Source organism: Balaenoptera borealis (genome assembly GCF_965194805.1).
Source record: "Balaenoptera borealis genome assembly, chromosome: 13".
Taxonomy (NCBI): Eukaryota; Metazoa; Chordata; class Mammalia; order Artiodactyla; family Balaenopteridae; genus Balaenoptera; species Balaenoptera borealis.
This window is the reverse complement of record NC_138870.1, coordinates 81,587,795-81,615,417: the sequence shown is the minus strand read 5'-3', so window position 1 is coordinate 81,615,417 and position 27,623 is coordinate 81,587,795. Positions and strand designations below refer to the sequence as shown.

At 37.4% G+C, this 27,623-nt stretch overlaps 1 protein-coding gene across 1 annotated transcript in view; it reads right to left on the bottom strand.

Moving 5' to 3' along the window:
• Window positions 1-27,623, bottom strand: part of CFAP54 (cilia and flagella associated protein 54) — a 311,831-nt gene that overhangs the window by 221,649 nt on the left and 62,559 nt on the right. Inside the window, exons 16-19 of the mRNA XM_082349512.1 lie at window positions 22,436-22,564; window positions 21,945-22,071; window positions 17,866-17,952; window positions 17,653-17,774 (exon numbers count right to left, since the gene is read on the bottom strand). Of these exons, the coding sequence (XP_082205638.1) occupies window positions 17,653-17,774; window positions 17,866-17,952; window positions 21,945-22,071; window positions 22,436-22,564 (465 nt within the window). The remainder of the gene's footprint in view (window positions 1-17,652; window positions 17,775-17,865; window positions 17,953-21,944; window positions 22,072-22,435; window positions 22,565-27,623) is intronic.

The window sequence follows — 27,623 nt, the reverse complement described above, 5'->3', positions numbered from 1 at the left end:
CAGGGGACACGTGTTCGAGCCCTGGTCTGGGAAGATCCCACATGCCACGGAGCGGCTGGGCCCGTGAGCCACAATTACTGAGCCTGCGCATCTGGAGCCTGTGCCCTGCAACAAGAGAGGCCACGATGATGAGAGGCTCGCGCACCGCGATGAAGAGTGGCCCCCACTTGCCGCAACTGGAGAAAGCCCTCGCACAGAAACGAAGACCCAACATAGCCATAAATAAATAAATAAAATAAATTTTAAAACAAAAACAAAAACAAACAAAAAAACCATATATAAAAAAAAAAATTGAATGATAGAAAACAGAATAGCCTTTCCAACAAACAGTGCTGGGACAATTAGACATCCACCTGCAAAAGAAGAAAGTGAGACCCATACATCACATTATATACAAATAGTTAACTCAAAATGAATCATAGACCCAAATGTAAGAGCTAAAATTATAAAATTCTTAGATGAAAATATAGGAGTAAATTTCTTCACAGCCTTGAGTTAAACAATGGTTTCTTAGATATGACACCAAAAGCACACCAACAAAAGAAAAAGTAGATAAATTGAAATTCATCAAAATTAAAAACTTCAAATGATACCATCAAAAAAATAAAGACAACTGACAGAATGGGACAAAATATTTGCAAATCATATATCTGATAAAGGACGTGTATTCAGAATATATAAAGAACCGTTACAAATCAATAATAAAAAGACAATCCCATTAAAAAATGAACAAGGGGTTTGAATAGACATTTCTCCAAAGAAGATACACAAATGGCCAGTGAGCACATGAAAAGATGCACAGCATCCCTGGTCACTGGAGATGAAAATACAAAAACTGACTCAAGAAGAAAAACCTGAACACAGGAATAATGATGAAAGAAACTGGGAAAGATATCCCAAAAAACTATTTCCCGCAAGCGTCAGTCTCAACTGATATTATTTTTAAAAATATTTTAATCTCAATGAACTGATTAATTCCTATGCCATTTTTAAAATTTCTAACTACAGAGAAAGCTCCTCAAAGAATATTCTAAAATTATAATAGCTTTGATAACAAAACCTGAAAAAATGACTGCACTTAAAAACATAGAGCAATCTCCTTACAAATATAAATGTAAACATCCTAAATAAAATACTAATACATTGATCTAACAATATGTTAAAGGAATAATGTACTGTAATTATATTGTCTCTCTCCCAGGAATAAAAGGATGATTTAATATTAGGAAGTCTAAGGATATAATTTAATTTATCTATAAATCAAATGAGAAAAATATGATTACAGGCTCAATGGCCAAAAAGATATTTGAACAGTTTTTAAGATTCATTATTAATTAAAAAAAAAAAAGAAATTGAAAGAGAAGTCAAAAAGTATCATAAGACTAATGAAAATGAAAACACAACATACTAAAATTTATAGGATGCAGCAAAAGTAGTTCTAAGAGGGAAGTTTTTAGTGAAAATGTCCACCTTAAGAACAAAGAAAGATATCAAATAAACAATCTAACTTCACACCTCAAGGAATGAGAAGAACAAAAAACCTAAGTCCAAAGTTAGTAGAAGGAATAACAAAGATCAGAGGGGAAATAGAGACCATAAAGACAATAGAAAAGCTCAACTAAAATAAAACCTTGTTTTTTATAAAGGCAAACAAAACTGACAAACTTTTAGCTAGACTAATAAAAAAATAGAGATGACTCATATGAATAAAATCAGAAATGAAAGAGGAGACATTACAACTGATACCACAGAAATACAAAGGATCATAAGAGACTACTATGAACAATTATATGCCAACAATTGAATAACCTAGAAGAAATGGATAAATTCCTAGAAACATACAACTTACCAATAGTGAAATATCATAAAGCAACAAAATACGAACAGACCAGTAACAAGTAAGAAAATGAATAAGTAATCAAAAACCTCCCAATAAAGAAAAGTCCAGGACCAGATGGGTTCAGTGGCAAATTCTGCCAGAAATTTAAATTAACACCAATCCTTCTCAAACTATTCCAAAAAACTGAAGAGAAGGGGACACTTAAAACTGATCAAGCAATGTTCTTGGTGGCAAGGACAGTGCTTTATCTCTTTGGGCTCAATATGTTTTGACTGAAAGACATATGAAATTATAAAAGAGGAGGATGATCTTTACTATAACTCATTTTAAGACATCATGTCTAAAACGTTCTGATTGGGTCTTGACCAATTTTAACTTTAGACCCCCTAATTCAGATCCCATGGTCCAATTTGAAATAGATTAATAAATGTATTAAAGTTTTAAGTGAAAGGTAACAAGAGAAAAGTCTAAGACCAAGTCCTTGATTTAGGTAAATCAGATAAATTCTCTAATAGAACTCAAGGTAGACCTAATGCTAGTTAGAAATTAAAATCCTAACTTAGTGAGGTAAATCACTGAGCTGCTAATAAAATTCCACTTATAAGAAAGTGATTAGTATACTAATTCAAAAAGATATATGCACTCCCATGTTCACTGCAACATCATTTATAACCTAAATGTGCACCACTGGAGGAATGGATAGAGAAAATGTGAGATGGATGGATAAATAACGGAATTTTATTCAGTCATTAAAAAAATTGAAATCTTGCCATTTGCAACAACATGGATGGATCTTGAGGGCATTATGATAAGTGAAATAAGCTAGACAGAGAAAGATAAACACCATATGATCTCACGTATATATGGAATCCAACCAAAAAAAAAAACAAAAACCAAGCTCACAGATGCAGAGAATAGATTGGTGGTTGCCAAAGGTAGGGGGGTTGGGGGTGGGCAAAATGGGTGAAGAGGGTCAAAAACAAACTCCCAGTTATAAAATAAATAAGTCATGGGGATATAATGCACAGCATGGTGAATATAGTTAATGCTGTATTGCAGATGTGAAAGTTGCTAGAAGTGTAGATCTTAAAAGTTCTCATCACAAGAAAAAATGTGTAACTGTATGGTGACAATTACATAAGTTAATAATATATTATTAATACATAATAACATAAATTAATAAGACTTGTGGTGACCATTTAGCAATATATATAAAAATGGAATTATGACGTTGTATACCTGAAACTAATACAATGTTGTCTATTATACCTCAATTAAAGAAAAGAAAGTGATTAGGGGTTTGTTAAAGGGGGTTCCTCAAGTAGAAGGAGGAAATATCACCAGAAAAGAAGACCCAAAAAATCAAGATAGAAAAATTTGCATGAAACCAGCTCTACTTAATTGTGAAAGAGAAAGTATTATCAATACGGATGTGACTTGCTTATCCATGGCCAACATGTTGCCTAATATGTCTAACAAAACATACTGCTTTGTTTGTTTTATATCTTTATTGGAGTATAATTGCTTTACAACGTTGTATTAGTTTCTGCTGTATAACAAAGTGAATCAGCTATATGTATACGTATATCCCCATATCCCCTCCCTCTTGAGCCTCCTTCCCACCCTCCCTATCCCACCTCTCAATCATCGAGCTGATCTCCCTGTGCTATGCAGCAGCTCCCCACTAGCTATCTGTTTTACATTTGGCAGTGCATATATATCAATGCTACCCTCTCACTTTGTCCCAGCTTACCCTCCCCACTCCCCGTGTCCTCAAGTCCATTCTCTACGTGTGTCTTTATTCCTGTCCTGCCCCTAGGTTCATTGGTACCGTTTTTTTAGATTCCATATATGTGCGTTAGCATACGGTACTTGTTTTTCTCTTTCTGACTTACTTCACTCTGTATGACAGTCTCTAGGTCCATCCACCTCACTACAAATAATTTCGTTTCTTTTTATGGCTGAGTAATATTCCATTGTATATATGTACCACATCTTCTTTATCCATTCATCTGCTGATGGACATTTAGGTTGTTTCCATGTCCTGGCTATTGTAAATAGAGCTGCAATGAACATTGTGGTACATGACTCTTTTTGAATTATGGTTTTCTCAAGGTATATGCCCAGTAGTGGGATTGCTGGGTCATATGGTAGTTCTATTTTTACTGTTTTAAGGAACCTCCATACTGTTCTCCATAGTGGCTGTATCAATTTACATTCCCACCAACAGTGCAGGAGGCTTCCCTTTTCTCCACTCCCTCTCCAGCATTTATTGTTTGTAGATTTTTTGATGATGGTCATTCTGACTGATGTGAGGTGATACCTCACTGTAGTTTTGATTTGCATTTCTCTAATGATTAGTGATGTTGAGCATCTTTCCATGTGTTTGTTGGCAATCTGTATGTCTACTTTAGAGAAATGTCTATTTAGATCTTCTGCCCATTTTTGGATTGGGTTGTTTGTTTTATTGATATTGAGCTGCATGAGCTGCTTGTATACTTTGGAGATTAATCCTTGGTCAGTTGCTTACCATATGATCCAGTAATCCCACTCCTGGGCGTATATCTGCAGAAAACTATAATTCAAAAAGACACATGCACCCTGATGTTCATTGCAGCACTATTTACAATCGCCAGACATGGAAGCAACTTAAATGTCCACTGACAGAAGAATGGATAAAGAAGATGTGGTACATATATACAATGGAATTTACTCAGCCATAAAAAAGAATGAAATAATGCCATTTGCAGCAACATGGATGGACCTAGATATTGTCATACTGAGTGAAGTAAGTCAGATAGAGAAAGGCAAATATCATGTAATATCGCTTATATGTGGAATCTAAAAACAAGGGTACAAATGAACTGATCTACAAAACAGACATAGAGTCACAGATATAGAAAACAAACTTACGGTTACGAGGGGGGAAAGGGGGGGAGGGATAAATTGGTAGATTTGGATTGACATATACACACAACTATATAAAAAATAGATAACTAATAAGGACCTACTGTATAGCATGGGGAACTCTACTTAATACTCTGTGATGACTTATATGGGAAAAGAATCTAAAAAAGAGTAGATATATGTATATGAATAACTGATTCACTTTACTGTACACCTGAAACTAACATAACATTGTAAGTCAACTATACTCCAATAACAATTTTTTTAATTAAAATAAAATAAAATAAGCTATAAGGATATATTGTACAACACAGGGAATAAAGCCAATATTTTATAATAACTATAAATGGAGTATAACCTTTCAAAGTTGTGAATCACTGTATTGTACACCTGTAACATATAATATTGTAAGCAACTGCACTTCAATTTTTAAAAAAACATATTGTTTTATTGCCACAAAACAATAGTACTGAAGTCCAAAGTACTATTGTCTGAATGCAAATCTCTCTGCCTATGGTTTCCACTAGAGAATGTGTGACCTGTCTCTTTTTACAAGTTACTCAAGGCTTATGATAACAGATTGACATTAAATACGTTTGAAAACGACTTAACATCCACAGTGCAGCAAAACACTTGCAGAAAGAGGTAATGCAATCTGGAAGGATGTGATTAGCACACACCTAAACAACTATCACAAGACTGGAATGATAAAGTGCCATATTTATTACTCATCTAGTAGATCTCCCAAGGTATATTCTGGGTTCTCAACAATATTATGTACATTTTAGAAGAAGATGAAAAGTAGGTTGTCATATCCAAGAATCCTGGCAAAGAATATTGCTGAGAATAAAATATAAGCTTTACAAGATCTAAGAGAGGAGGGAGAGGAGAAGATGGCAGAAGAGTAAGACGTGGAGATCACCTTCCTCCCCACAGATTCATCAGAAATACATCTACACGTGGAACTGCTCCTGTAGAACACCCACTGAATGCTGGCAGAAGACTTCAGACCTCCCAAAAGGCAAGAAACTCCCCACATACCTGGGTAGGGCAAAAGAAAAAAGAAACAACAGAGACAAAAGAATAGGGACGGGACCCGCACCAGTGGGAGGGAGCTGTGAAGGAGGAAAGGTTTCCACACACTAGGAAGCCCCTTCGCGGGCGGAGACTGTGGGTGGCGGAGGGGGGAAGCTTCGGAGCCACAGCGGAGAGCGCAGCAACAGGGGTGCGGAGGGTAAAGCGGAGAGATTCCCACACAGAGAAGCGGTGCGGACCAGCACTCACCAGCCCGAGAGGCTTGTCTGCTCATCCGCCGGGGCGGGCGGGGGCTGGGAGCTGAGGCTCGGGCTTCCGTAGGATCCCAGGGAGAGGACTGGGGTTGGCGGCGTGAACACAGCCTGAAGGGGCTAGTGCGCCACAGCTAGCCGGGAGGGAGTCTGGGAAAAGGTCTGGAGCTGCCGAACAGGCAAGAGACTTTTTCTTCCCTCTTTGTTTCCTGGTGCGTGAGGAGAGGGGATTAAGAGCACTGCTTAAAGGAGCTCCAGAGACGGGCGCGAGCCGCGGCTATGAGCGCGGACCCCAGAGACGGGCATGAAATGCTAAAGCTGCTGCTGCCGCCACCAAGAAGCCTGTGTGCAAGCACAGGTCACTCTCCACACCTCCCCTCCCGGGAGCCGGTGCAGCCCGCCACTGCCAGGCTCCCGTGATCCGGGGACAACTTCCCCGGGAGAACGCACTGCGCGCCTCAGGCTGCTGCAACGTCACGCCGGCCTCTGACGCCGCAGGCTCACCCCGCCTCCTCCATACCGCTCCCTCCCCCCGGCCTGAGGGAGCCAGAGCCCCCGAAGCAGCTGCTCCTTTAACCCCGTCCTATGTGAGCAAAGAACAGACGCCCTCAGGCGACCTACACGCAGAGGCGGGGCCAAATCCAAAGCTGAACCCCAGGAGCTGTGCGAACAAAGAAGAGAAAGGGAAATTTCTCCCAGCAGCCTCAGGAGCAGCAGATTATATCTCCAGAGTCAACTTGATGTACCCTGCATCTGTGGAATACCTGAAGAGACAACGAATCATCCCAAATTGAGGAGGTGGACTTTGGGAGCAAGATATATTATTTTTTCCCCTTTTCCTCTTTTTGTGAGTGTATGTATAGCTTTGCTTTCACCATTTGTCCTAGGGTTCTGTCCGTCCATTTTTTTTGTTTGTTTTTTGTTTTTTTTTTTTACTTTAGAAAAAAAATTTTTTTCTTTCTTTCTTAATAATTATTTTTATTTTAATAACTTTATTTTATTTTATCTTACTTTATTTTATTTTATCTTCTTTCTTTTTTTCTTTCTATTTTTCAACCTTTTATTCTGAGCCGTGTGGATGAAAGGCTCTTGGTGCTCCAGGCAGGCATCAGGGCTGTGTCTCTGAGGTGGGAGAGCCAACTTCAGGACACTGGTCCACAAGAGACCTCCCAGCTCCATGTAATACCAAACGAAAATCTCCCAGAGATCTCCATCACAACACCAAGACCCAGCTTCACTCAACGACCAGCAAGCTATAGTGCTGGACACCCTATGCCAAACAACTAGCAAGACAGGAACACAGCCCCATCCATTAGCAGAGAGGCTGCCTAAAATCATAATAAGGCCACAGACACCCCAAAACACACCACCAGACATGGACCTGCCCACCAGAAAGACAAGATGCAGCCTCATCCATCAGAACACAGGCACTAGTCCCCTCCACCAGGAAGCCTACACAACCCACTGAACCAACCTTAGCCACTGGGGACAGATACCAAAAACAACAGGAACTACGAACCTGCAACCTGTGAAAAGGAGACCCCAAACACAGTAAGATAAGCAAAATGAGAAGACAGAGAAACACACAGCAGATGAAGGAGCAAGGTAAAAACCCACCAGACCGAACAAATGTAGCGGAAATAGGCAGTCTACCTGAAAAAGAATTCAGAATAATGATAGTAAAGATGATCCAAAATCTTGGAAATAGAATAGACAAAATGCAAGAAACATTTAACAAGGACCTAGAAGAACTAAAGAGGAACCAAGCAACGATGAAAAACACAATAAATGAAATTTAAAATACTCTAGAAGGGATCAATAGCAGAATAACTGAGGCAGAAGAACGGATAAGTGACCTGGAAGATAAAATAGTGAAATAACTACTGCAGAGCAGAATAAAGAAAAAAGAATGAAAAGAACTGAGGACAGTCTCAGAGACCTCTGGGACAACATTAAACGCACCAACATTCGAATTATAGGGGTCCCAGAAGAAGAAGAGAAAAAGAAAGGGACTGAGAAAATATTTGAAGAGATTATAGTTGAAAACTTCCCTAATATGGGAAGGGAAATCGTTAATCAAGTCCTGGAAGCACAGAGAGTCCCACACAGGATAAATCCAAGGAGAAACACGCCAAGACACATATTACTCAAACTATCAAAAATTAAATATAAAGAAAACATATTAAAAGCAGCAAGGGAAAAATAACAAATAACACACAAGGGAATCCCCATAAGGTTAACAGCTGATGTTTCAGCAGAAACTCTGCAAGCCAGAAGGGAGTGGCAGGACATATTTAAAGTGATGAAGGAGAAAAACCTACAACCAAGATTACTCTACCCAGCAAGGATCTCATTCAGATTCGATGGAGAAATTAAAACCTTTACAGACAAGCAAAAGCTGAGAGAGTTCAGCACCACCAAACCAGCTTTACAACAAATGCTAAAGGAACTTCTCTAGGCAAGAAACACAAGAGAAGGAAAACACCTACAATAACAAACCCAAAACATTTAAGAAAATGGGAAGAGGAACATACATATCGATAATTACCTTAAATGTAAATGGATTAAATGCTCCCACCAAAAGACACAGACTGGCTGAATGGATACAAAAACAAGACCCATATATATGCTGTCTACAAGAAACCCACTTCAGACCTAGGGACACATACAGACTGAAAGTGAGGGGATGGAAAAAGATATTCCATGAAAATGGAAATCAAAAGAAAGCTGGAGTAGCAATTCTCATATAAGACAAAACAGACTTTAAAATAAAGACTATTACAAGAGACAAAGAAGGACACTATATAATGATCAAGGGATCGATTCAAGAAGAAGATATAACAATTGTAAATATTTATGCACCCAACATAGGAGCACCTCAATACATAAGGCAAATACTAACAGCCATAAAAGGGGAAATCGAGAGTAACACAATCATAGTAGGGGACTTTAACACCCCACTTTCACCAATGGACAGATCATCCAAAATGAAAATAAATAAGGAAACACAAGCTTTAAATGATACATTAAACAAGGTGGACTTAATTGATATTTATAGGACATTCCACCCAAAAACAACAGAATACACATTTTTCTCAGTGCTCATGGAACATTCTCCAGGATAGATCGTATCTTAGGTCACAAATCAAGCCTTGGTAAATTTAAGAAAATTGAAATCGAATCAAGTATCTTTTCTGACCACAACGCTATGAGACTAGATATCAATTACAGGAAAAGATCTGTAAAAAATACAAACACATGGAGGCTCCACAATACACTACTTAATAACGAAGTGATCACTGAAGAAATCAAAGGGGAAATCGAAAAATACCTAGAAACAAATGACAATGGAGACACGACGACCCAAAACCTATGGGACGCAGCAAAAGCAGTGCTAAGAGGGAAGTTCAGAGCAATACAAGCCTACCTCAAGAAACAGGAAACATCTCAAATAAACAACCTAACCTTGCACCTAAAGCAATTAGAGAAAGAAGAACAAAAAAACCCCAAAGTTAGCAGAAGGAAAGAAATCATAAAGATCAGATCAGAAATAAATGAAAAAGAAATGAAGGAAACAATAGCAAAGATCAATAAAACTAAAAGCTGGTTCTTTGAGAAGATAAACAAAATTGATAAACCATTAGCCAGACTCATCAAGAAAAAAAGGGAGAAGACTCAAATCAATAGAATTAGAAATGAAAAAGGAGAAGTAACAACTGACACGGCAGAAATACAAACGATCATGAGAGATTACTACAAGCAACTCTATGCCAATAAAATGGACAACCTGGAAGAAATGGACAAATTCTTAGAAATGCACAACCTGCCGAGACTGAACCAGGAAGAAATAGAAAATATGAACAGACCAATCACAAACACTGAAATTGAAACTGTGATTAAAAATCTTCCAACAAACCAAAGCCCAGGACCAGATGGCTCCACAGGCAAATTCTATCAAACATTTAGAGAAGAGCTAACACCTATCCTTCTCAAACTCTTCCAAAATATTGCAGAGGGAGGAACACTCCCAAACTCATTCTATGAGGCCACCATCACCCTGATACCAAAACCAGACAAAGATGTCACAAAGAAAGAAAACTACAGGCCAATATCACTGATGAACATAGATGCAAAAATTCTCAACAAAATACTAGCAAACAGAATCCAACAGCACATTAAAAGGATCATACACCATGATCAAGTGGGGTTTATTCCAGGAATGCAAGGATTCTTCAATATACGTAAATCAATCAACGTGATACACCATATTAACAAATTGAAGGAGAAAAACCATATGATCATCTCAATAGATGCAGAGAAAGCTTTTGACAAAATTCAACACCCATGTATGATAAAAGCCCTGCAGAAAGCAGAGAGAGAGGGAACTTTCCTCAACCTAATAAAGGCCATATATGACAAGCCCACAGCCAACATTGTCCTCAATGGTGAAAAACTGAAACCATTTCCACGAAGATCAGGAACAAGACAAGGTTGCCCACTCTCACCACTATTATTCAACATAGTTTTGGAAGTTTTAGCCACAGCAATCAGAGAAGAAAAAGAAATAAAAGGAATCCAAATCGGAAAAGAAAAAGTAAAGCTGTCATTGTTTGCAGATGACATGATACTATACATAGAGAATCCTAAAGATGCTACCAGAAAACTCCTAGAGCTAATCAATGAATTTGGTAAAGTAGCAGGATACAAAATTAATGCACAGAAATCTCTTGCATTCCTATACACTAATGATGAAAAATCTGAAAGTGAAATTAAGAAAACACTCTCATTTACCATTGCAACAAAAGGAATAAAATATCTAGGAATAAACCTACCTAAGGAGACAAAAGACCTGTATGCAGAAAATTATAAGACACTGATGAAAGAAATTAAAGATGATACAACCAGATGGAGAGATATACCATGTTCTTGGATTGGAAGAATCAACATTGTGAAAATGACTCTACTACCCAAAGCAATCTACAGATTCAATGTAATCCCTATCAAACTACTACTGGCATTTTTCACAGAACTAGAACAAAAAATTTCACAATTTGTATGGAAACATAAAAGACCCCGAATAGCCAAAGCAATCTTGAGAACGAAAAATGGAGCTGGAGGAATCAGGCTCCCTGACTTCAGACTGTACTACAAAGCTACAGTAATCAAGACGCTATGGTACTGGCACAAAAACAGAAACATAGATCAATGGAACAGGATAGAAAGCCCAGAGATAAACCCAAGCACATATGGTCACCTTATCTTTGATAAAGGAGGCAAGCATATACAGTGGAGAAAAGACAGCCTCTTCAATAAGTGGTGCTGGGAAAACTGAACAGGTACATGTAAAAGTATGAAATTAGAACACTCCCTAACACCATACACAAAAATAAACTCAGAATGGATTAAAGACCTAAATGTAAGGCCAGACACTATCAAACTCTTAGAGGAAATCATAGGCAGAACACTCTATGACATAAATCACAGCAAGATCCTTTTTGACCCAGCTCCTAGAGAAATGGAAATAAAAACAAAAATAAACAAATGGGACCTAATGAAACTTAAAAGCTTTTGCACAGCAAAGGAAACCATAAACAAGACCAAAAGACAACCCTCAGAATGGGAGAAAATATTTGCAAATGAAGCAACTGACAAAGGATTAATCTCCGAAATTTATAAGCAGCTCATGCAGCTCAATAACAAAAAAACAAACAACCCAATCCAAAAATGGGCAGAAGACCTAAATAGACATTTCTCGAAAGAAGATATACAGATTGCCAACAAACACATGAAAGAATGCTCAACATCATTAATCATTAGAGAAATGCAAATCAAAACTACAATGAGATATCATCTCACACCGGTTAGAATGGCCATCATCAAAAAATTTAGAAACAATAAATGCTGGAGAGGGTGTGGAGAAAAGGGAACCCTCTTGCACTGTTGGTGGGGAAGTAAGTTGATATAGCCACTATGGAGAACAGTATGGAGGTTCCTTAAAAAACTAAAATTAGAACTACCATACGACCCAGCAGTCCCACTACTGGGCATATATCCTGAGAAAACCATAATTCAAAAAGAGTCATGTACCAAAATGTTCACTGCAGCTCTATTTACAATAGCCAGGACATGGAAGTGACCTAAATGTCCATCATCGGATGAATGGATAAAGAAGATGTGGCACATATATACAATGGAATATTACTCAGCCATAAAAAGAAAAGAAATGGAGTTATCTGTAGTGAGGTGGATGGAGGTAGAGTCTGTCATACAGAGTGAAGTAAGTCAGAAAGAGAAAAAGAAATACAGCATGCTAACACATATATATGGAATCTAAGGGGAAAAAAAAAAAAAAGGTCATGAACAACCTAGTGGCAAGCCGGGAATAAAGACACAGACCTACTAGAGAATGGACTTGAGGATATGGGAGGGGGAAGGGTAAGATGTGACAAAGTGAGAGAGTGGCATGGACATATATACACTACCAAACGTAAAATAGATAGCTAGTGGGAAGCAACCGCATAGCACAGGGAGATCAGCTCTGTGCTTTGTGACCACCTAGAGGGGTGGGATAGGGAGGGTGGGAGGGAGGGAGATGCAAGAGGGAAGAGATATGGGAACATATGTATATGTATAACTGATTCACTTTGTTATAAAGCAGAAACTAACACACCATTGTAAAGCAATTATACTCCAATAAAGATGTTAAAAAAAAAAGATCTAAGAGAAAAGAGAGAAAGAAGTGTGTAGTTTGATAGAGAAAAATATGTCTAAAGCACCAAAAATCATCCTGATATGACAAAATAGAATATTCCAGAGTGCTTAAATTAGAAGATAAAATAGTAGTAATACTAATGGCTAACATTTATTGACTGCTTATTCTATGCCAAATGCTAAGCATTTTATAGGCATCATTTCACTGAATCTTCCCAAGAACACCCATTTTACAGATGAAGAAATTAAAACTTAACAGAGCATGGGTAACTTGACCTTGGTCATACAGCTGGTCAGCAGCAGTACCAAAACTCTAATCCAAGACCCTTATACTCCTAACCATTATGATTTCTTGTCTTAATACAAAGTGAAGTTAAAAAGAAGCATGGAGAGGCAACCAGAGATGAAGTTTTCTATGCAATAACGTCAAAATATTTAAAAGAAAAAAATCCTAAAATGTAAACATTCTAAAATCTCTGTCAGTAGTTTGAAGACTGCGGGTCAAAACATGACCTCAAAAGAGGGGGGTTAGAATCAAAACGGGTTTTACTCTTTATGAGGAAGACTTCAGCATGGAACAATTAAAAAGAACTGAGAAGATCTCTGAAAAATATTGGCTTACATATATTTTTCCTAAAAAAAGCAAATAGAATTAATTTGACTAAAATGCTATAAAATAGGAAAAATCATTTCACTTGGTAATCCAATTACTGTTAACATAGTTAATACAATGGTATTTAGGGGCCATCAAGATGTAAATTCAGGAAGTATTAAAGCCAGGAGTGGTTAGAACTTCTAGTGACCTGGGCTTCTTCATTAGTTCTGGTTTCAAATTAGGACCATAAAATTAGATTCTGTGTTGATTATAAAAAATAATCTGCTAATCTATAATGCTCCTTTGCTTAGAGTTGAAGCATTATGACTGGATTTTGGAACTGCTAAAATCATGTCAATTATTGATTTAAGTTTCAACATATAGTCCTAGGGGAACACTAGGTGCATCAGTTAGGGCTCTTTACAACAGAAGCAACAGCAACATAAGGCTTGGAGCACAGCAGGTCCAGAGAGGCAAGAGGGTCTACAGAACACAACTAACATATTCTAATCAGGACACAGGCATTGGAATGAATGAATGCCACTACTTTTTGTCTTTTTATCCCTCTGTTCAAGATTCAGATTCCAAGGAGGGAGCAACCAATCAGCCTAGCTTGCATCATCAGTCCTCCTCTTGGCTGGCAGAGAAGAGAGGCCCTGAAAAGTCCTACCTGATTTCTTCTAGTGGGGAAGAAGAAATTCCTCCAAAGGTGATGTTTGGAAGAGGGAAATAAATGCTGGACAGAAAACAACAGTATACAACCCTGCCCTGGTACCCTTAGCACTTGGATTGAGGAGTATTCCTGCCTCTTCCCAGTGAGGAATTGTTCTGCAAAGATGTTGAATGTTGGGCCGCTGGACTCTGAAGTGAACTAGGAGTGATGATCATAAGCCATATGCTGATTCCTCTATTTATCAGAAGTAGAAAATAAGGGACATCTCAGGCTGGTTCTAGGTGCAATCCATTAAAATAAATCTGAGGTATAATGTGTAAAATGCCAATATGGACTTCCAGAAGTCAAATAACCGAGACAGGGAAATGAGAAAAATAAAGCCCCACAATCAAGAAAAAAAGCCAACCATCTCTTTTAGAAGGCTAATGGGTTCTTATCAAAGGTTTGTCCGTCATCCGTGGCAACAAGCTAGTCCACCTTTAATGGACGTGAAATAAAAGACACCTGATGAGAGTATCCATCTCCACAAGGTCGGGAAACTTCTGAAAAACTAAAACAGGGTACAAATTATTTAAGGATTCTGCAAAGACCCAGGCTTTTCAAATCTTTTTTATGGTATCAGGTGACACATCAGATACTGATTTGGGGATAATTTTATTACCAGACCGTGATCATGTAAAGCATGCTGTAATATAGCCCAAAAGAAAATGACTGCCAAGGGAATGAAATTTATTTGTCTTCTTTAAGGAAAGAAACTTTGGCAATTATTTGAGCCATAACATTGTTGTTTATGAGAGTACCCTGAGGACTGATCATTAAGCTTTAACACTAGGATGAAAAACTGCCACGGAGGAGCAGAGGTGGCTATAGAAGATTTCAGGACTTCTAAATAAATATTCAACATTTCCCAGCTGGTGACAATCCTTATGGAGGGCTCCTCATAAAAAGTAGAGCTTCTAAATGCCTCTCATGAGTCTAAGAGGATATTATAATTTTTCTTAAGTTAAAATAGTTTCACTTAAGAAATAGAAGGAAAAGATACACAAGGAGAACATGAAAACTTCAGACTGCTCACATCTCCCGTGTGTTCCCAGTCACAGTGGTAGAAAGACAGAGACCTAACAGGGCAATGGGCATGTTATGATAATATAAAGACAAGATTGCATCATAATAAAACAAAAGGGAAAATCCCAGAGGCTTTACTCTCTCTGGACTGTGAGAGGCCATGAGATGAGTCCTGAGAGAAACAGTTCTAAAAGAAAGATAAGTTTTACCTGCCATGGAAATAGGACTGAAGTACTAATGTCCTCCAAGCACTAGGCAGTAGCGAGTGGCTGCAGAAGCATCTGCTAAGAAAATGGATCTGAACCCCAGGAGTCTTCCAGCAGAGATCAGACACCACTTGGCCTGGTCAGCTGAGACTATCCAATACCATCATCAAATTCCTTCATTCAAATGCTAGAAATTCTAATGTAATGAGGCTCTCCCCTAATACTGCCAGGACAGACTTCCCCACCTTGAACACTGATAGCATCTGTTTATCCAGAATCCTTAGACTTCTTACGAACTAGACTCTACTTTCTCTCTGGTCTCACCTCTTACCATCCTCTCCAAACACTTCCCTCCCCTTTGCCATTGCATCGAAGCTTCTGTTACACTGAATGACCTCCAGGACCACAAGCACTCTATGACCTTTCTAGCCTCAGGACCTTTGCACAGGTTGTTCTCTCTGCCTTGCATGTCCTTTCCACTTTTGTCTTTCTCTTTCTCTGGATACTCCTGCCTGTCTTTCAGTATTCAACTTCATGTCACTTTTTCTGGATGTTTCTTCAAATATTCCCCACTGTTGGGTTAGGTATTCCCTTCCTGAATTCCCCTGGCACTCTTGCAATTAGAGCACCTATGACGATGACTCATAATCACCTACTTACACGTCTATGTTCCCATAGACTGGATTTATCTTGAAGACAGAGACCACAAGAGCAGGCAATCCATCAATATTGGTTGAATAAAGAAAAGATTTTTGTTTGTTTTTATCCCTTGTACTCAGCATAATACCAGGCACATAGTCAACTTGCAATAAAACATTTGCTGAATGGATCATAGGCGCTCAAAAACATATGTTGGATGAATGAAGTGATGGACTTATGATCAGGAAGTACTACATACCAGAAATCTAAAATTCCAATATTCTATTGCATTGGCCAAAAAGTTCGTTCAGGTTTTTCCATAACATCTTACAGAAAATCCGGAATGAACTTTTTGGTCGACCCAATACTTTCTAACTTCAAACACCTATCCTTCTAGCTCTCTCAGATTCTGATTTTCTGGTCCCTGACCTCATAGAGATGCCCAATCTCTTGATATCTCCATAGTCTACCAAGTCTTTTAAAGTCTTGATGGCGTTACTTCCTTCCCTACACAATCTGCACCCATTTTTCATTATGAACTTTTAACCTATACTTTCGTGCTTTTAAAAAAAAATCCAGTCCAGTACAAATCTCTACTGTCACAAATGTTCTACTGTCACAGCTACTAAGAATACCACACCAGGATAATATCATACCAGCATGCAGATGAGGCCACCTGAAAATCCATGGTCTTCAACCTCAGCCAGAACTTCAGGATGCTGACCAGTCCTTTAACTTAGAGTCAGCTCCCTCATCCATTCCTCTCCACTCTCCAATCACCTTCTCTCTCCCCAGTCCAACTAGCCACCCTCACTCTCCATGGCTGGCAGGTTCCCTTGCCTCCTATTTTACCGATGATTGAGATAAGAAGGCATCCACTCAACTCTCTGCCTCCACACCAACGGACTTACTGAAATCTACATCTGTCTGTGCCGCCTTCCCTTTTATATCAGAGGATGAGGTCTATGCTCTGCAGCCCACCCTCCACTGAAGATGAATCACTTAACATGTGCTTTCAATCTCATCCCCTTCCCTCTTCTATTAGAGGACCCCCCCTATATGTCGAACTCCTCTTAAACTCCGTATCCTTCCCCTAGCTTTGACTTACTCTTTTCTTTCCCTTGTCAGTCAAGCTACTTGTATTCTCTACCTCATCATATGCCATTCATTCTGCCAACACAATCAAACTTTTGTGATACGCAGGGGCAAAAATAAAACAGAAATGTGATTCCCCTCAGAAATTGAAACTCTAAAATCGACATACAATGAATAAGTAAGAAGACAGAACAATTTCCAGGTCAGAGAGAGACAACAACAGCAAGGCAATTGGTCCATAAATCAGCAATATCCATCTGAGAGAAGGTACTTTAGCCCATGGACTTTAAGTATTTTAGTTCCATAGTAAGGAATGCATTTATGCTGGCACAGTGTCACTTACATTCTACGATTTACCTCATTTTGAATCCTTCTGATTTTATTTAGCTCCCCATGTAAGGTTTCCCTGCAGACAGAGAACTTCTCATTTCAGGAGAGTTCAGGGCTGGAGATACAGATTAATTTCCCTGCTTAGAACTATTGCACTTCACATAGAGAAGACTAGACACGGCAAATCTAAAAGTTCATAATCTAATGTTAACGGCAACACATTATTTTTAGCAAAGAGAAATAAATCATTCATTTTTAACAGGGGTTGCATGTCAGGACTAAAAGAAGAAATGATATATTGTTACCGTCAAGAAGTTATGTAGAGATGTACAGGTTGCATCTTTCTCAAACATTAGAAGGGTTTTCTGCATCAAGTAAATTGCTTTGGATAGCTTATTCTTCCTTATTTTATTCATTACACTTAATTCTGTAAAAGCAAACAAACATTTCACCAAAAGGGCAACATAAAAACTATCTTTAAAAAATGTGGAAAGACAGTTGATCCAAAATTTAATTACCTGTAAAACAATCAGGACTTCCAGGTTTTTTTGGCTTTTCTGGACCTTTGGTAGATATATTTTTGCTAACAGTTGGAGTCTGCAAAACTGAAGAAGAAGAATAAGAAGGAGAAGAAGGAAATTGTTATCACAATTAGGTTTATGTTCAAGAAAGGAAATATTTTCTAAACACTAAAGAGTAACTATTTGTAAAATTATTGCTTCCTCTATCATGTCATCTTTTTTTCATTAATAGATAAAAATTCAAACAAATCTAATACAGTTTTATCATTAAATTCTTTTATTTGCTACTGTATGAGAAGTTCAAGAATTTTTAAATTATAACAATATTTGGTTTTCTATTTCACCTTAAATAAAATTATCTTGAAGGTTGATAAATAGGGTCCAACCTACTTTTGTTCACTTTCCCTCTTCATAAACTTTTCAAAATTGCTCCATCCATGGTTCCTGCAAGAGCTCTGGGTACCACATGAAGACCTCCACTCTCCTCTATCTGTGGTTGATAAAATCAGAGCCTCTCTCAAGATTTTCAACTAACACACAAATTATTGCCAGTTGGTTGTGAGCAGTGAGAGATCCTGGTGTGCAACTAGGACTGACCATCACGGTGGTCCAGGAAAGAGATAACAGGATGAGGGAGAAGCAGATAAAGGTATGCTGGTCCAGGGAGATGGAGAATATTGCACTGATTCTTGATTTTCCAGGTCTGGCCCTCAAAAGACCTGGCAATATATTGTTTCTGTCCTTAAAGGTACATGAGTGTACCTGTAGTAACCTTACAATAAACCCCTTTTATTGAGGTTTAATTATTTGTGCTAATGCACATGAGTCACCATGGGATGATGACTGATTGATGAAAAGATGCCAAAAGACACCGTTAAAGGATATAAGGATTTTTTAATGGCAAAGGATAAGGAAATTTATCTTCATGGAAATAGCAACACAAAGCGGAAAATAATGCATCATTCTCTCAGTACCTAGGGTATTATAAACGCTAATTAAGTGATAGCTCTCATGATTATAACCACTGGAGATAAGAAGGATGAGATTGCAAGAACACTCTGAATGCCCAATACAGGAGTCACATTTAATGCCACAGTCATCAGTAGACAACCACTGTAAAGTTCTTGAATAAGAATGACAAAAGCAGTATTTAGGCAACATTAGTCAGACAGCAGCATACAAGAGTGAAGAATGACAGGAGAAAAAAAGTGATAATCTGTGCTAGAGTGGCAGTTCAATAAAGCAGCGAAAAACATCAAGCAGATCCAGAGATATTGCAAAGAAATAATAACTAATCCTATGTAAATATATACATATATATATAGAGAGAGAGAGAGAGAGAGAGAGTCAACTACAAATTGGCACTTGCCACTGACAGTTGCCAACTACCTCTACAAGGGTTAAATCATGTGCTGCTGCAGCTGCTGACTTTCAACATCCCCTGAAAGGAGCTCAGGGTGGAGAGCAGAAATGAGGCACTCTGTGCTCTGGGAAAAACTGGCAGAACCGGTCTTCAGATAGTTAGCTATTTTCCGGAGTTGATTTTATGAGCCCAATTCTTGTATCCCCTCATATCTAGAAAAGCTCTAAAATCTTTCATGATGACATCTGCTCCTCATGACTAGCAGAAACCTTCTGCAAAAAATATGTGCTTCATTGCATGTACTCCCCCTTCACCAAAATCACATATATACTGACCTGCCCTCTACCTCTTTGGAGCAGTTACTCAGAGCTATCTGAGATGCTGTCTCCCAGGCTATAGTCCTCATTTTGCCCCAAATAAAACTTAACTTGCAACTCTCATGTTGTGCATTTTTTTAAAGTCGGTTATCTATATATAGATATATAGGTATCTATAGATATATCCAAAATATATAAAAAACTCAAACCATTTAATAATAAAAAAATCTGATTTTAAAATGGGCAGAGGAACTAAATGGACATTTTTCCAAAGAAAATATACAAATGGCCTACTAGTACATGAAAAGATGCTTAACATCACTAATCATCAGGGAAATGCAAATCAAAACCACAATAAGATATTACCTCACGCCTATTAAAATGGCTATCATCAAAAAAGACAAAAGATAATAAACATTGGCGAGGCTGTGGATTAAAGGATACCCTTATACACTACTGGTGGGAATGTAAATTGGTTAAGCCACTATGGAAAACACTATGGAGGTTTCTCAAAAAACTAAAAATAGAACTACTACATGATCCAGCAATCTACTTCTGGGTATATCTCCAAAGGAAATAAAAACAAGATCTTAGAGATATCTACAGTCCCATGTTCACTGCAGCATTATTCACAATAGCTAAGATATGGCAACAACCTAAATATCCATCAGTGGGTGAACGTATAAAGAAGATGTGACACACACACACACGCACACACACAGTGGAATATTGTTCAGTCAGGAGAAAGACATTTGCACTAATATGGATGGACTTTGAGGGCATTATGCTAGGTGAAATAAGTTACACAGAGAAAGACAAATACTGTATGGCATCACTTATATGTGGAATCTAAAAAACCCAAACTCATAGAAACAGAGAGCAGAGTGCTGGTTACCAGGGGCTGAGGAAGTGGGAAAATGGAGAGATATTGGTCAAAGGGTACATAAGATGAATAAGTTCTGGGGACCTAATGTACAGCATGGATCATAGTTAATAATACTGTAGTAGACACTTGTAAGTTGCAAAGTGAGTAAATCTTGAATGTTCTCACCACAAAAAAAGAAACGGGAATTATGTGACATGCTTGAGCTGTTAGCCAACGCTATGACAGTAATCATTTTGCAATATGTTAGTGTATCAAATCTACACGTTGTACACCTTGAACTTACATAATGTGGTATGTCAATTATATCTTAATAAAGCTGAGGAGAAAAAGTCTGCACTCAAAAATTATTTAATTAACCAGCATTTGATTAAATTTGTTTAGCTGTATATATGATGGGACATCTGAATGTATTCGACAGAGATCAGAAGTCATGTTAGGCTGGAACACTCAGTTCTATTCTATAATTACTCAGTAATTTAAAATGAGGAAGTGGTAGTTAAATGAATATTGACTATATAATCATGCCAGGAGTAACTTGGCTTTATCAAAATTTAACCTCAAACAGAAGAGATTTTTAGACCTAATGATATTTTAAATCTTATTCTGAAACTTGAGTAGTTGTGTTTCTATATGCACACTAGAATTACTATCGGCATTTTTTTTTAATGTTTTGACCTCTTTACCTAAATAATGAGGCAAAAACAACTTAGGTCCAACTCATCTGTCCTTTCACACTGCTGTCAGAGATGTCTTTCTAAATTTTTCAATAGCTTCTAGGATAAAATATAAACCCTTTAATCCTTCAAGATCTGTGATCTACCCCTCTAGGCTTATCTGTGTCAATCTCCCATGTGTGCTCTTTACTGCAGCCATAAGAAAATTCCAGCAGTTTCTAGACTTCACCATATAATTGTTTGCTTCCACCTTACTAAAAGTTGCTTTCTCCATTCAAAATGACTGCCTCCTTCTCGATTTTCTTCATAAAGATATTTATGAAGATAAAGATAAAGACAGCCTTCTGGTCAACTATCACTTCTTCCAAGAAGCCATCCCTGACTTTCTTGCCTGTTATACTCTTCTGTGTGCCCATAACAAACACTCTGAGCCCACTTCTATTGCATTTATTAACCTTGACTATTATAGTTGGCTTACTTATCTAGAAGCTCAAAATTAAAGGCTGTGTCTTATTTGGACCAAGCTTAATATGGTTCCTAGATTTGATAGAGACTCAATAAATGTTTGCTTCATTAAATTAAGAAAATATCAATAATTTACTATAGCTCAAACAATTTAATTTTTTAGAAGTTTACTGATTTGCTATGCAAGGTGTAAAGAAATAATGAAAGATATCTATTGATATTTATCGGAGAAGTAAGAAAAAATAAAATAATGAAATTTATCTGGAAAACACCTAGTCAACAAGAACACTGTTTATAAATTAAATTGATTCTGTACTTGAACTTGTCTTAAAACTGATTCAGAACAAGTTATTTGCTTTGATGGCTACTACCTTGCAATTGGTCAAGAAGCACAACGGCCATTCGGTGCTGGGCTTCAATTAGTTCAAGATGCAAATCCATTATGAAACTATTCCGTGTGACTGGTTTGCACGTGTCTGCATCTATACAGTGGGTGTGCTTTGGTAGAATTGAAGTAAAAATTAAAAAGGCATACGGTTATCAAAACATACTAAAAATAGCTCTATCCTATTATTATTCAGGTTATCACTTTACTCTTAGCCATTGAAGTCTGCTCACTTCTCAACTCTTTGCAATCTGGCTTACACACTAAGAAATCTGCTTTTCAAATTCACCAGCAGCCTCTTCAGTGACAGATTCAAAGACTTCTCACCCTCCTTGATTTCTTCTGGGAAAAGGGGAATATATTTCTGGCCTATGAGAGGGAAGCCACCACAAACCATGCTTTACTTACCTATTTGCAAGGCCAGCCCTCTTCCTAGTTAAGTAAAATAAACCTAATGTAAGAGTTTCTCATTCTCACCGTGGCATAGCAATGGTCAACCACTGATGATCCATTTGGCAAAGCAGTTAACATGCAATTCAAATTTATTCCACCAATGGCTTTGTCAAGAAGTTCATAGGCCAAAAATAACTGTTCCTCAGGTTTTTTCTAAAGTAATTTTATAAACAAAACAGAAAAATTAAAGGGAAAATCATATACAACACTTCCCAACTTTTTAACAATAATTCAAAACCAAATAACAAATTTAAATAGCCTATCCAAGATCAATATCGTATTTCTCACTAAGTATATTTGTTTTTGATTAAACATGGAATACTATTAATAAAGGTAAAATAATAAATACAGTTCATTTTTCCAAATATTAATTAAACTTTTCAAAAACATGTATATAACTTCCTTTTATGGTTTTCAAAATTCTGATGGTACCAAATGTATAGGTAAATTTTAAAAATCTAACTCATAATTTGTCATTTTCACATACTTTATTTTGAAAGTTAATTTTTTTTGAATCTCTGAGCTGGAAATCTAGACTTGGAGGCCATCAGATCCAATGGTCTACATTGTGATTTTCAAAAACTAAATACCTTCTATTATAATTATCCTCACAGAGAGACAAATACAGAGAATAACAAAAAGAGCAACCAGCTTTGTTCAAACTTTCTAATTTTTCATATTTTCTTCAGAAAATGTTTAGGAAATAAAGCAAACACATAACATGCAGATCATTGAAATCCCCTGTATAACTGTTCATAGTGACTCTCTTCTTCTCTGCCCCTAGAGGTAGCCACTGTCCTTGAATTTGGCTTTTAACCATTCTTTTGCATGTTTTTAAACTTTTACTACATGTGTATGTGTCCATTAACAATATACAATATCACTTTGCATATTTTTAATTCTCTTGTAAAATTCTGCGGTTCACTTTTTTCACTCAACCATATGTCATTGAAATCTTCTCCTGCAACTCAGTGTGTCAGTCAGGTTTAGTTAGGAACACAGAGCAACTCTAGGTATTGCAAGCAGAAAGGGATTTAATGCACAGTGTTTCGTGTTTGGTAATTGCAATCATTGTTGCTTTTGTTGTGGTCATCCATTTACAATGCTTGGTGTCAGTTTATCTCTTGTAAAAATAAAATACAGTGTGTGTGTGTGTGTGTGTGAAAAAAAAAAAAAAAGAATCACAGGCTCAGGGTGACTCACAACCCAAATAGTGTAAATTTGAAAAACGGACCTACATGAGGGCAGGTCCAAATTATTTGGAAGAGAGACTTTCTCCCGTTTACTCCACTTTCAGCACCCAAATTGAGAAACCTCCCTACCAAATAGGCAGATATTTTTCTAGTCGACTGTTTCCTAAGATGAGTCTTGTAGGCTCTAACTAAACGTGTGAGTCTGAGTTCCAAGCCCCATCCTTCATGTGCCCAAGGCTCATCTCTTGTCCCTAAATGGTTGTTAGTCTAAGTTTCTTTGTAACTGAGCCCATCAACCTCCTGCAGCATCTATTCATAAACCTACCATTCTGGTTTTCAGTTCCCCTTTCTATTTTGGCCCCTGGAATTTACCTTACTTTCTTGTGAGCTCTGTGGTGTACTTAAGGATATTTGTTCAATTCTGTCCAAAATTTCTAGGTGTTTTGTAGGAAGAGGGTTTTCAGATCATCTAGTTTTCCATTTTGCCACAAACAGAAGTCTCTAAGGATACCTCTTAACACCAAGGAGCTTCAAAGACCCCCCACACATACCCACCTTCCAACGCTGTCATCATCATCACCACCATCATCTTTGTCACCATCACAGCTAATATTGAATTAAAACACGTTCCAAGTACTGGGCTAAATGCTTTATATGGACTAATTTTTAAATTACCATAATCCTATGAGGTACTTATTAATTATTAAAACTTTATAACCCATTTGTCAAAAATAGCTATGTATTCAGTAAAACTTTAAAGTAAGTTTTTTAAAAATATAATCACAATAGCACCTTATATATGTTTTAAATAGTTGCATGTATACATGCAAGATATATAATTTATCCCACCTGCAGACTCTGCTAGGTGAGCATATGGATTTTGGACTCTCCCTACAATAAATTCTCACTCCTCCCCACTTCACTCCCTTCCAAATAGGTCTGAGACTCTAGGTTGAGATTTAGTGCCCTTTGCGAAACATAAGGGAAAAACTGAGTTGCCACCATGTGCTGGTTACTGGTTTCCACAATGTTACCAACATCTCATCTGAACTGTATCACTTAAATACTACCAGTAGAATAGATATTATTGTTATAATTTTACAGATGAGGACACATATTCAAACAGATTAAATAGTTTATTCAAGATCACACAGTCAACATTAAAGTCAGGATTCAACTCCAAGTCTCCCGATACCAACTGCTATGCCCTTAGACCACACCAACGAATCACCCTTACTCCACCTACCACATGCCCCAGTACAGCTGAGCAGGTAGTGTATGGCACAGTTTTAGGGGTGCCATTCACATTGTAGTCATCATAGACTTCTATATTTATTTTGATAATTTCCCAGCAGATGGCAATACATCATATCAAGGAAAGGGTGCGTTTTTCTAATTTAAACACAGTAGCAATAGTTCATAAATGGTTTTCAGTTTCTTCATGGTCACCTTCTAAGAAATCCATTTCATTTAGTGCCTTTAATGGCCAGAATTTTTCCATCCAAGCCAAAATCTAGCACTTTGTAACTTCTACTAGTATTCCTAGTCCTGCCCTATGAAGCTCCAGAGAATAAGTGCTAGTCCACTAAGCCAGTAATTCTTAAATTCTACTTTCCTTAAGAATCTACCTGGCAAACTTTTAAGAACCTCACACCTGAATTATAAACTTTTAAGAACCTCACACCTGAAATTATGATTCAATACGTCTAGAATGGGAAATAGGAAGCTACATATTTAGCAAGCACTGTAAATGATCCCTGGAAAAACCATTGGCAGACAGCTATTATGCCCCCTCAATCTCTTATGCAGTTCAAACATTCTCTGTTCCCAATTTAAGACTTCTCAGCTCTCTCTCTTTAGAAGACACAATACAGCATAAAGAACTCAAAACTGCATTCTCTGAGACCTATTATCAGAAGATGAACATTACATTCAAGAAAGTAAATTCAGAATGCTCCCCCAGTCCTCTGGTACATTCAGGATATTTTATTCGTCCCCAATTTCTTAGGACTTGCATTTTTTATGTATTAGAAGAAAATACTTTATACAAATATCCTGAAGACACTTTTTTTTTTAATCAAGAGGCAGCATAGCATAGTGGTTAAATGCCTGAACTTTGAAGGAAACACACCTAAGTTCAAATCTACTTACTGTGCAACCTTGATCAAGTAGAATGTAGTAGTGAAAATGATCACTATGACTACACAAATCAACTTGAGTCAATCTCACAAACACAGTACTGAGATTAAAAAATGAGCTGCAGAAGAATACACAGAGTATGACACCATTTATATAAATTTAAAAAGAGTGCTCTACTGCTTAAGGATACAAACATGTGTAATAAAAATACTAAAATGCCTGAAATTTATAATCACTCTTTAGAACAGCAGTTACTCCTACGTAGGGAGAAAGACAACGTGATCTGGACCAGTTAGTGGAGGAGCTGAGTTTCAACTGTACTAGCTATGTTTTGTTTCTTAAAAGAGTGATGGGGGAATGACTCTTCATTATAATATTCTTTACAATTGTATGTAATATGTTTCAAATCAATTTTTCAGAGAAATCATAGTAATCATGAGGATTAACATTTAGCAACAGGAAAAAGCACTGGTGGATTCACGTTAAGAAAAAACATTAGAATGTTAACTATGTTAAAAATGTGTCTTCTCAGAGCCTAAATCAATGCATACAGCAGGCTCTCAATAGAGATTTGTTGAATTAGTGAAAGAAAACAGATTATTGTGTTTTGTATTAGACTAAACTTTACATACAAACTTAATAAAACAGCAGTAATAAAAAAAAAAAATGTGAAAAAGAGGGCTTCCCTCGTGGCTCTGTGGTTAAGAATCTGCCTGTCAGTTCCGGGGACACAGGTTCGAGCCCTAGTCCGGGAAGATCCCACATGCCTCAGAGCAACAAAGCCTGTGCACCACAACTACTGAGCCTGTGCTCTAGAGCCCGTGAACCACAACTACTGAGCGCACGTGCTGCAACTACTGAAGCCTGCAGGCATAGAGCCCGTGCTCCGCAACAAGAGAAGCCACCGCAATGAGAAGCCCACGCACCGCAACAAAGAGTAGCCCCCGCTCGCTGCAGCTACAGAAAAGCCCACACGCATCAACAAAAGACCTAACGCAGCCAAAAATAAAATAAATAAAATAAATAAAAAATTTTTTTAATTGTGAAAAAGACTAGGAGAAAATATAGAAAATGATAATGTTTAGGTCCATAGAGTGAAATTACAGATTTTTTTCTTCATTTTTTTTTTGTACCTTGAAATGGCCTCTAATGTTAATACAACTTTTGTTATTTAAAATTATAGTTTTTTAATTAATCAGGTAAACCAAAATATAGATCACTGGCTTCCTCTCTAGAAAAGTATTTTTCAACTGTTGTCCATGAACATTAGCGTCCTAAGTAGGTAAAATGAGTTTTATTTTCAATAATGAAACACATGGTATTCTATATCTCCTTGGAAAACCACAGTGCTCATGAGTAAATTAATGCCCCTGAGAAGCCATACAGTAAGGAAACTATTGTGTTTAATTCAAGTCAGCCAGGGTTACTTGACCCTGGCATCCTTTTCTGAAGGGTAGTACTAGCATCACATAGGACAGAGCTTGCAAAATGCTATTCTAGTTCTTGCCTGTAAATAAATGTTTATTACATATATGAGACAATTCCCTAGGCTCCCATTCAGATCTACAGGTCAACACAATCCATGATGTACAGAAATAATTCAAATATAGTAAGAAAACTATAATCAAAAAGAGGAATGGCCATTTGTCTCCCTCATCTTCTATCTTCTCTTAAGCTAACATTCACTGAGAACTTGCCACGTGCCAGGGACTGTTCTAGGTGCATTTTAAGCAGGTAGTAACTAATTTAATCTGTCAGAGGTAAATGCTAAGTAGGACATCTCTGCTCTGTGAGTCTATGAATCACAACACATTCAAAATATCAATAGTAATGTAACTATAAATCCTCCTAAGATGCTTTTACCTAGCTTATTTTTGGAG